The sequence below is a fragment of the Rhinopithecus bieti genome, unplaced genomic scaffold (genome assembly GCF_001698545.2).
Source record: "Rhinopithecus bieti isolate Rb0 unplaced genomic scaffold, ASM169854v2 scaffold_28528, whole genome shotgun sequence".
NCBI lineage: Eukaryota > Metazoa > Chordata > Mammalia > Primates > Cercopithecidae > Rhinopithecus > Rhinopithecus bieti.
In genome coordinates, this window is record NW_016813124.1 from 638,887 (window position 1) to 651,229 (window position 12,343).

General features: G+C 34.5%; 1 protein-coding gene across 1 annotated transcript in view; it reads left to right on the forward strand.

Moving 5' to 3' along the window:
- The window catches only part of NAALADL2 (N-acetylated alpha-linked acidic dipeptidase like 2), a 1,006,116-nt gene that overhangs the window by 472,368 nt on the left and 521,405 nt on the right, over positions 1-12,343 (forward strand). Inside the window, 1 exon segment of the mRNA XM_017847705.1 lies at positions 9,898-10,048. Within this exon segment, the coding sequence (XP_017703194.1) occupies positions 9,898-10,048 (151 nt within the window).

Consider the following 12,343-nt stretch of genomic DNA (forward strand, 5'->3'; position numbering starts at 1 on the left):
TTTTTTTTTTTTTTTAAGATTGGGCTTCTTCCATGCCACAACCATTGCAAAAATTGTCAAATAACATTATATGAATTTTAAAAAGAAATCTATAAAGTTGCATTGTTATTTTTCATTATTTGGAAGCAATGTGACTTACTGGGGGAGAAGTACAGGAAAATACCATATGAAGACACATTTCTGTCCATTCATTTCCAGTCTGAAATCTATTATCTATGTGGTCTTCATCTTGTGATCCTTACATCATGGTTGCTTCATTTGTAAAATAAGAATAATTTCACAGTGTTATTATGAGGCCACAATGGAAAATTAGTTTAAGGTGGAATCAGTATATCTTATGAAACGGGAAATGCTCCCTTCCTTCCTCCCTTAACCCCACTCTTTCCTTCCTTCTTCCCTCCCTCCCTTCTTCCCTTCCTCCCTTCCTCCCTCCCTTCCTTCCTTTTCTTCCTTCCTTCCTTCCTTCCTTCCTTCCTTCCTTCCTCCTTCCTGAATTATGATGAAAGCCGAAGATTATATTCAGAACTCTGCAGCAGCCCTAACTTTCTAAATAACTTCAAGTTTCTTTTTTTCCTTTACAAAAGCAGGAGGTCATTGCTTCTTATTAATCTTGCTAGAATTATTTAAATAACTTTAGATACATCAAGTAAAGCAATTTGAAATCCCAATTAAAGGTGTTCAGTGAATTCAAAGAAGAATGATGTGATTATGCCTTGGATATACTCAGTCTGATTACAGTGAATTTTCCTTAATCATAATAGTCTTTTTTTTTTTAACTAACAAAGGAAAATGAGTATATTTCTGAAATATAACAGAGAAACTGGAATCTTACAAGCATTTTTAGTGAAATTCTTACAACACAATACATAAGTAAAGAGCCAGATGGCAAATATATTAATAGAAAAACAATCTGTAAAAGAAAGGATAACATGATATTAGAGCTTCAGAAGTAAAAATATCTGCTTAAGAAGTGATTATATATTATGTGTCCAATATTTTATTTTCACATATGCCAGACCTATTTAATTTGAATAAATAAGAATGTGCTATGAGATATCAGGTTCATGTTTTAAGTTTATTTTATGTTATTATACTTATGAAATTTTAATCTAAAATGTCCCAATCTATTGTTTCTATACACATTAATCCCTATGACAGGGCTTTGCAAAAATCCAGGTCTTTTTTTTTTTTTTTTTAACAATCTAAATAAACAGACATATAACTCTCACAGTATTGATTTCAGTGTCTTACTTAGAAAGCAGATCACAGTAAGAAGCATCTGATGTGTTTTATAAACTCACCCTTTACCCAGTCTATTTGTAAAGGATGGATGTATAATTAAAAGGAAAGGCATACTCTAGTGAAAAGATTACCAGACTTGAATTCGGAAAACTCAAGTTTGAGTCCTGCCATTACCACTTATTAGCTCTGACCCTGGGCCATTCCCTTAACCTTCATGAAGCACAATTTCAGTGACTGGATAAAGAGAACTATAGTAACTTATATCAAATGATCTGAGTAAAAATCAACAGATAAGAGATAGTGTCTGGCACATAGGAGATACACAGTTAAGTACTTGATAATTCGACCTAAAGTTGACTCAAAGACCTAGATCGTAACCACAATAATGTTTCTAAATCTTTGTATCGTTTGGCAGATATTTGCCTTATGTGGGTTTATTAGTTTCTAGGGCTGCTATAGCAAAATACCATAGACTGGGCGACTTAAACTACAAAAAATTATTTTCTCACAGTTTGGAGTCTAGAAGTCCAAGATCAAAGGCTGATAGGTTTGGTTTCTCCTAAGGTCTTTCTCCTAGGCTCAGTGTGTCCTCATATGGCCATTTGATTCTGTGCCCACGCATCTCTGTTGTCTCTTCTTTTGCTTCTGAGTACTGAGTCATATTGCATCAGGGCCAACCCATTCGACCTCATTTAACCTTAATTACTTCTGTAAAAGTCCGATTTTCAAATACAGTCACATCCTGAAATATACCAGAGGTTAGGACTTCAACATATGCATTTTGAGGGAACACAATTCAGTCCGTAACAGTGAGACTTAAATGTTTCCGTAAAACTAAGGTCTTGTTTTTGTTACGTATTCACTCTTCTTATCTACACGAAGATTCAGAAAGCTTTTCTAGCGATAGAGGCCAGGTGAACATTCCTCGTGCTGGACCAATGTTTTGAAGAAGCTAAATGATGGGAAAAAAAATACAAGCTTTTTCCTTTGGTTCTTGATATCCAAGTGGTAGTTCAGGATGCCATATATTCTGACCAGCAAAAACTAAAAAGATCAAGATAACATTTTAGTGGCTCAAAAGGATGAGTAGACAATTTAGGAGCATCAGTAAATGGATGAAATCCTACCAGTGGAATTCAACTACTATTCCCTTGCTAGACACTGTGAATAAGTAGACCGCCCAAATGACAATAACAGCATCCTCCTTCTGGACGAGAAAATATGTTTTGGTTAAAAGCAACAATAGAGGTTAATAAGAAGAGAAGTTGGGTAGCAGGAATCAGAAAAGTGGGTCGGGCACAGTGGCTCACACCTGTAATCCCAGCACTTTGGGAGGCTGAGGCAAGCGGATCATGAGGTCAGGAGATCAAGACCATCCTGGCCAACATGGTAAAACCACGTGTCTACTAAAAATAAAAAACTAGCCGGGAGTGGTGGCGCACCTGTAGTTCCAGCTACTCGGAAGGCTGAGGCAGGAGAATTGTTTGAACCCAGGAGGCGGAGGCTGCAGTGAGCCAAGATTGTGCCTCTGCACTCCAGCCTGTGCAACAGAGCGATACTCCGTCTCAAATATATATATATATATAAAAAAGAAAAGTGAAAAGTGTCCTTTCTCTCTTACCTTCCTGGCATTAATTTTCCTTGAATAACAAAATGTTACTGCCATGTCCTGCCCATATATTGCTAGTACTGTTTATTTCAGAGCTGATTATTTGGCAGTTCATAGGACCTGTAGGTTTATATACTATACATCAAAAGAATGTGTTAGTATGGTGCCCTGCAAGAAATATGGAATCAGCCACCTTGCAGTTGACCAAAATATTTTATTTATAAAATATGTCTGCAAGATAAAATTACGCATTCAAACTTCATTGGGCTAGTCTCCGCCACTTTCTTCATCTCTACTCTTAGATAACAAAACAAAACAAAATCAAAATAAAATAAACCTATTTTAATTATATATTTTACAGAAGGATAAAGAGAGAGCATAGCACATTTAATTAAATGTATTGTGTATCAAATTTCAAGAACAAGCTGGCTTAATACTTACTTTCACATTCTAACTATATATATATGAGAGACAGAGGCTGTACATACTGTGAAATAGTTTTGAAAAGTAAAATTAGCATTTTCTAGTATAATATGTATATATAGTTCTAACTATATATCTAATTATATGTATATCTAACTATATATCTAACTATGTATATCTAACTATATCTAACTATATATTATATATATATAGTTAGATCAGATGCCACAACAAAATATGTTGTATAAGTTTTCTTGCCAGTAGGTGTTAGCAGTCAAGCAAAATAGCATTCATGTAATACACCTGTACCATATACATTATTTTTTTCATTCATTCGTTACTAGATACATATCATAATTTATTCATCAACTCGACAACAATAGAAATATTATTTTGTGCTAGGCACTCTATGAGGCATTGGGTAGAAAACATGAAACTATAAGGTTTCTGCTTCAAGCCAGCCACAATCTAGTGCCACTGAAGTTACCTACCAAATCCTTTTTAATTGCTGGGGAGAAAAACAAAATACACTTTCACTTGGTACACTGTGGGCATACAAATACTTCCAATGATGCATTCTTTGTTATTGTTGGTGATGGAGCTATAATGTAGCTTGATGGGAGTTGGCTGACCTTGTGTATAGAAACTTAAAAGTGTCACAGGATGACTATGGACTATTTCTCAGTCGCTAGTCTAGCACCCTATATCAGGTGCCTACGTTGCTCATGTTGGGATGTTAGCACCTATGAAAACCTGGACAAGGATTACATTGAGTTAAGCACTTAGTGGTTCTTTGAGCTAAATAAGAGAGGGTGGAGGCATATGTAAAGAAGGTTTGTTTAATGTTACCTATATTCATTGAAAATGTAATTTGAAATATATATATATATATATTTTAAGGAAGAATCATTAACTATGGAAGGATGTAGTAATTATCAGTAATGGACATTTTGAATAAAAATGTTAATAAATTATAATTGTGAATTTAACTTCTCTCCTGGGACAATAAAATACTTTTTGAAGAACTTTTAGGGTAAAAATATTCCCAATATAAAACCAAGAATGTTGAAAGCTGTGGTTAACGTTTCTTAACCCTGCATGATTATGCCATTGTCATATACATGCAGCAGCACTATTTTAGGCTATAAATAACTGTTAAAATAGGCTTTGAAAATAAAATTAGCCATTTCTAGTATAATATTAAATTAGAGCTGAAAAGGAAGAAAGGAATAGTTTATTTACTTGGAAGAATTTTTCATGCTGTAGATTCCAAAATATTTCACGTTTCTTTATATTGTGGCTAAAAGAATTAAATGCAAAATTGAAATATTATACTATATATTCTCCATAAAACCACATCATAACACTATTTTAAGGTTTTTTTAACAATAGAAAATTTGATGATTTTGGGGGAGAATATATTCCTCACCAATAGTTTAAAAGTAGATTTCATATTTGGCCCTATATTTTAAAATGCAATTAATGTGTCTTTATAAACATTTAACAAAATCATTGGGTTAGACGACATGGTTTTTCATTTAGAGCAGAAAGGATCTTTGGGAACAATATAATTCAATCTTTGCATTCTGTGGATGATGAAACCAAGGCATAGAAAATTTATATAAGTTGTCACATAGCTATTTAGTGTCAAGGTTGGAACCAAATTTCTGAATTGCTTTCCATACTAATGATTTTTTACCTCTCTTGGTTATGATTGATATATTTTCAAGTAACAGAAGCCTTGTCAAAGAAAGGGAGAAAAATCTTACCCAGTTCAAGTAAAAGGAGTACAGTGGAACCTGGAGTCTGTGCACAGTATTCCCTCTTTTGCCCACCCTCATCTACATTTTCTCTGACTGTCTGCTCCTTTTTTGTACACAGTTTCCGTCAAAAGGCTCATAGTTTCTAAACCCTGAGCAAGGTGGTTACGTGGTTGAGTGTGGCAAAGGACCCCCCAGCCTATCACATATAGATATTTGAGAGAGAGAAGTCAGAGATAGTTGAAGCTCAATGTCAGGAAATCTTGGCCTAAAACTTGACCCCATTTTTCAGGAATTAGACCCCCATGTAGTCATCATTCTATATCTTAAGCTATCTCAAACCATAAGAGGTAGTGAGCAGGACTAAATACTTTCGCATGTGCCAAGGGACAGTCTTCCACCAGCTGAAGCAGATATCCCAGAGACAGTAGGCTGCACCCCTTTTATACAGGCTTGTCTTTGAATGTATTTTTAAAAATACAATCCTTCCAGAGTAGCATACTTTTTCTAAACATTTTAGACAACCCCAACCTCAGCATGTTCAGAATATAGTTAACAATGCAGAGGAACACTTCTCATTTGGTTTGGTTCAGACATTGTCTTTTTTTTTTTTTTTTTTTTTTTTGCCAACTTCACTGGAAATCCAAAAATAGATAATTTCTGAAATTAAGTGTCTTTATTTCTAAATGAAGAGCTTTAAGATGGCCAGTGACAGATGACGCCAGGGACCAAATTTGACAACATTGAACAGGTGTTTCTACCTCAGATCAAACCATTGCAGGCAGATAATGGAAGAGGGAGCTAACTCACATATTGGGCTCTATCCCTTCAGGGCTGTGGGTGAGTAATCACTCTAGCCAAAAATAGTGTATGATTATACCCTGTTGCTTCATTATAGGCCATCAGCTATCGACAAATTCATGTTCTATATTGATTATAAAAGGGGTCAAAACATATTACCAAATATACTCAGAAGAGACACAACTGGCCATTTTAGCATATTCTTTTTGACTTAGATCTAAAACACTAGGTTTCATGAACATTAAACAGCCAAATAGTTATTGTACTTACCTTTACAGAAGGAATTTTTGAGGAAATTTTGACTATCCCACTAAAGGAGGGTTAGCACATTAACAACAACAACAACAAAAAGACAAAGAAAATGTGGATTCCCACATCCCTTTCTTCTGCTTGTGGAAGCATCACTCATAGAACCACTTTTGCAATGACCCTGAACCTGGCCTCACAATCTCTCCCTAGACAGCTGTTCTTTCCCAGTTAATTGGAGGTAGCACTTAAGAAATTTTTGGCCATCTCGCTGGTAAACTGAACTTTCTTAGATGTTCACAGACCTTGTCCTACTTCTCTCCATATCCCAATTCCAATGTTTTACTTTCAAAAAAGTGACAACCAATATATTGTTGTAGATGGATAAGTGGCCCAGAAATCTTAAAAATAGTTTTTCACAAGCAAGTAATTCTCAAAAAAATATGCAAATAGCCAGAATCATACAGAAATAGGTTTAACTTGACTTGTAATTAAAGTATGTGTTTTGACAAATTATTTTTGGGTACCTTGGTAAATATTGCTTAAAAAGAAATAATATGAATTGTAGGTGAGAGTGAAGGGAAGCAAAACCATATATAGCTAGTAAGACTATAAATTATTAGCTCCTCTAAAGGGAAAATAGCTTATCAAAAATCATATAAATGAATGATTTGACCTGGGAATTCCACCTGTGGAAACTTATTTCATGAAAATAGATATTTTTGCAGAGATTTTGCTACAAGCATGTTTATTGCATATAGTATTGAAAAGTTATAAATTCAAGAGTTTAAAATTATTGTAATTAACAAATTAACAATTAACCATTGTTATATGACCAACAGTCAGGGATTGGTTAAATAACATTTATGCCTGTCTATATAGTAGTATTTATATTATATATATGTATATTTAACAGTATATGGTGATTTAAATTATATAAAATTGTATTTATCAACATAGACAAATGTTTATTATGTACTGATAAGCAAGTGAAAGGAGATTGCAAAGAAGTATTTATGATGTGGTTTTACTTTGTAAGTGTATGTATGTATGTTCATAAATCCAAGTAAAAGGGTCTAGACACCCCAACAAGTTAACATTAACTATTTCTTGACAGATAAAATGATGGGACTTTTTTTTTCCTTTGCCTACACATTTTTCTCTGTAAAGATCATGAATTGCTTTAGTAATAAAAGGTAATTTTTTAATATTTAGAAACTTGCTATCCAGGGAATTTTTTTTTATTTGTTTCCCTCAAAAAACTTTTATTAATTTTATTTATTTAAAAGTTATACAGATTACTGAAAGAAGTTATAAAAATGAACAAGTACTACTCCCATCTACAGAATGCCACTCTTAACATTTTGCAGTATGTGCATTCATTTATTTATAGATTTTTTGTTGTTTATTGAGGCGTATTTTACATACTGTAAAATTTACCATTTTAAGGTGATGTGTGTATGATATATGATGAATGTTGCAACCACTACAATCAAGATACAGAATATTTCCATCACCCTCAAAATTGCCTCCTCACCTTTGTAATTAAACCACTCTCCCCAACCGCTCTCTAACAATCACTGATCTGATTTCTGTTCCTAGGGTTTCAACTTTTCAAGAATGTCATGAACATGGAATTATACAGGAAGCAGCTTTCTTAATCTGGCTTCTTTCATTTAGCATGATGCTTTTGAGATTCATCCATGTTTCCCTTTCAATTGCTGAGTTATAGTCTATTATATTTTATATATTATTCTATAGTAAGCAAACATTCAAAATCATTCAATTGATTATTCTTTTCAAGAAGAGCTATTTCTGCATGTAAACATTAAACTCTCCCTTCCCTACATGGGTGGGGGTGAGGATTTGAAGAGTAAGTCTTAAATGTGGCCCTGTCATTCACACATTCTTTGCTCCTTTTCCTTTTCTCATTCCCCATTTTTCCTTAATTTCTTCCCTCCTTTCTACTAAAACACTGAGGGGAAAATAATGACAAAAGTCTGATATGAGTGGTTGTTATAGAAGACAACTGAGTCATTTCTGTTTTACTTAGGTTCTCAATGTTAGTTTATTTAATCATAAAAGCAATGTATGCTATTCATTACACCAAAATTGGAAGAGGATTTTAAAGGACTAGAAAAAAATGACATTATTGTGGCATACTTAAATTCTATATCTGTTTCTATTTTTGGCACATTGTTTTAAAATCATGCTATATATGCAATTATGTTTTATTTTTCCTAATAGGAGGGCTTCCCAAATATTTTCTCGGGGCTCTCTTTTCTTTAAGAATTGCTGGGCAGGGCACGGTGGCTCACACCTGTAATCCCAGCCCTTTGGGAGGCTGAGGCAGGAGTATCATTTGTGGTCAGGAATTTGAAACCAACCTGGTCAACATGGTGAAAGCCCATATCTACTAACAATTAAAAAATTAGCCGTGCATGGTAGTGCACGCCTGTAATCCCAGCTACTTGGGAGTCTGAGGCAGGAGAATGACTTCAACTTGGGAGGTGGAGGTTGTGGTGAGTCAAGATTGCACCACTGCAATCCAGCGTGGGCGGCAGAGTGAGACTGTGTTTCAAAAAATAAAAATAAAAATAGTTGTTGTGCCTAGCCTGCATCTGTCTCATTCATTCTCTCATTTAGCAATACTCTTGAAAACCTCCTAAGTGCAAGGTGTACAGTGATAGAGAAGATAAGCACAATCCCTGTCCTCAGTGAGTGGGTGCTGCCTTGCTTACTCCACTGCAAAAGTCAATAAGCAACATAAGCAGTAACTGGGGAGTGAAGTATGGGTGTTAACTAAAGTCACACAATGAGCAGTAACTGCCTGTATTGAATATGACCTTTAGTCATATTATCTTTATTATCTCTATGTTCTCTAATTACTTTTCCTCTCTCATGAAAAACTAGTAGAATTAGCAAATCATGATTATTGCTTTCGTATCAGGTAGATCATACTAACATGACTAAAATGAATAAGATCTTTACAAAAAAAAAATCAATTTAAAGAGTTAAAAAGAAACTCGGTATATTGTCAAGTTTGTCTGTTCCATCATACTTATCTGTTGTGTACTTACCAAAGAACAGAGAGGAATCTTTACATTAAATATGTCTCAAATGACAGGGTCTATTTTCAAAACATTTAATGACAGGGGCAGAACAAGGGCTGATCTTTCATAAAGAGACCCCCATAAGGTGACATGTAAATTTTTCAGTTGCTATATCTGGGAGATCTGGCTGGTACCTCCAGGCAGAGACCAAGATGACTAGTATACTGGGAGCTGTCAGGAGGTTCAAGACAGTGGCTATTTTCTAAACAGTGTGACAGTATTTCAACATTTTAATGACTGGTGTGATAGGCTCAACCCTGGAAAAAAATATGTTACAATACTGCAGGTGATTTCTGCTTTAGGGAAAGGCATAATGGTCACAACAACTCTCCTTTTAAAAGAAGAACCTTGTGTGTGGTAGATCCTCTATTAATCCAAAAAAAGTAGAAAGTTAAAATCCACTTAGTAAAGAATCATACAGTGAGGAATTCCATGAATAGACAATTGAAATAAAATATAGACATTATAGCAATGCTGGTAGAGATAGAGAAAAACAGGAGAAATAGAAAAGAGGGGGAAAAGAGGCCAGTAGAAAAGCTTCTGGGCTTGATAGAAATCTGAAATATCTCCTTATTTTAAAAAAAAAAAAAAAAAAAAAAACAGGAAAAAGAGTCATCTTATCATAGCCACATTGGCAAAATGGCACAATATGAACTTTTACTGTGCATGATAATATTTTTAATAGCTTGCTTCTCTCTTTTAGCTTTCCTTATTGGAAAAGGCTGGATTTGGAGGTGTTCTTCTGTATATTGATCCTTGTGATTTGCCAAAGACTGTGAATCCTAGCCATGATACCTTCATGGTGACACTGAATCCGGGAGGAGACCCTTCTACGCCTGGTTACCCAAGTGTTGGTAAGTTTGTTGTTCATCATTATTATACTTGTAAGTAAGCATTACAAGTTTGCAATTTATAAGTAAATGCTACTTATCGGGAATAGTGATGTCAAATAATTCTTATCATCCCATCTTATTTTTTAAAAAAACAATTTATTTTTCATATTCTCAAAATTATAGACTATTAATTTGTTGCTATAAATTGGATTTATAATATAATGTATTTTTATCTCAACAAATTACAGTATGAACAGATAGAAATGTATTTTATGTGTTATTGTGGATTGACTGATAAGACAAATTAACACCAGGAGTGGTAGGCACTCCAGGTAAGCCAATAGCGTATACAAATACTCAGGAGCATGAAATGTCTGCTGCTTTGGTGCAGCTGTAAAAACTTTAAGTCCTGGGTCTAGAGGTACACATGATCAAGTTAGGTGAGTAAAGTAGTAAGAAAAGATGCTAGAGAAGAATGGATTTAATATGCTTTTCTGGCTGTCTTAAGGGACCTCATTGTTTTGGTCAATCACTGGAAGTATAGAGATGGCTACTTTGCAGCAAATATCTTTCTTTTTCCTAGATAGCTGTGTTCATGCTAGTAGGGATCATGTGGAAGAGAGAAAACAACTGTGATTTTGGCAGATGCTCACCACATCATTGAATTTCTGTCCAATGTGTCATTGACAGATATTCTGTTCATTCAACTTGGCTGAGGATAAAGCTCTTTGAATCTTCTTCCAGGGTGATACTGACCCATTAACCATGACCCTTCAGTCAGTAATTAAACTAATCCAAAAATTATGTAATTATTAATGTGTTCTGCCAGTATTTTTCCCCCAAAAAGATCACAAAAGAATTTACTAGTTATCTTACTCAAATCCAGCTGCCTATTCTCTCATTGTTAACTTTACCAATTAATTAGCACCTTTCTCTAAGAAGGAAGGAAATTGAATCACATATGAGAATTATAACCTATGAATTTTGTTGCATCTACTGATTATTGATTTTTCTTCTATATGTTACAAAAGTATTCTTTTAATAATCCATGTAAATTTACTCCGAGATCTCACTGATCTGTACTTTGTACAGTCCCATGTCTTAGCATTACAATTTTAAATTAGAATTAGTAGGCATCTATCTACAATTTCTAGACATCACCCAAAACACCAGTCAGCTCTCTCATTTGCAAATACACTCACTGTTCTGCATTGTAATTGCTCAGCTTCAGGAAGCTGCGTTTGGCAGTTAACTCACTGTGGCAAGTCAATGGGCTGCAGTGCTACCAGAGAGAGACTCTGTATGAGTGCTCTATCTTAAGCTGATAAGTTGTTCAGTTGGCACCATTACTCAGCATTTTCTTGCCCCAGGTCATTTCATAAATGCAGAATTCAGTCATAGGTAGCAAGTGTTGGTCAGAGTTGTAAGAAGTTTCAATGTGCTTTTTTTCTACTTTTTATTCTAAAATAATCTAAACTTCCTAAAATAGTTGCAAGTTTAGTATGTATAGAATCTCTGAAATGGTTTTATTCTGCCATCACCTTAACAAATAGTGTCTGGCTTCTTTTTATCCATGCTAATGTTCTTATCAAACAGCGGCACCCTTTCTTTCTTCTGATACTTTTTCATTTTTTACATGACAAAGTTGCAATTTTCCAAATTTTCTGTTCTACTTCTCTTTTAATTAAAATTCCATTTAAAACATTTTCACTTCTTTCATTTTACTGTAAACAGTCAAAAGAAGCCACGTAGCACCTTGAACACTTTGCTGCTTTGATATATTCTTCTGCCAGATAACTTAGTTTATTGTTTTTAAATTCTACCTTCCATAAAGCCCTAGGTCATGGACACAATTCAGTCAAATCCGTTGCCACTTTGTAACAACAATGTCCTTTACTTCAGTTTCCGGTACATTGTTCCTCATTTCTGTCTAAGACTTTATCAGAATGGCCGTTACTGTCCATATTTCTATTAACATTCTGGTCATGACCATTTAAGTAATATCTAGGAAGATACAGGCTTCCCTACAGCTCTTGTCTTTTTTTTAAAGACTTCACCAGAATTGCTGTTAATAATCCTAGATTTACTTACAACAATTTAGGCTTCTTCTGGCCTGTTCCTTTTAAGTTCTTCCAGCCTCTACCCATTATCCATTTCCAAGCTGCTTCCATGTTTCTAGGAATTTGTTATAGCCAAAACCACACTTCTGGTTTCAATTTTCTTAGTCCATTCTGTGTTGCTATAATGGAGTACCTGAAACTGAGTAATTTTTTAAAAGCAGATATTTGTTTCTTACAGTTCAGGAGGCTGGTCCTT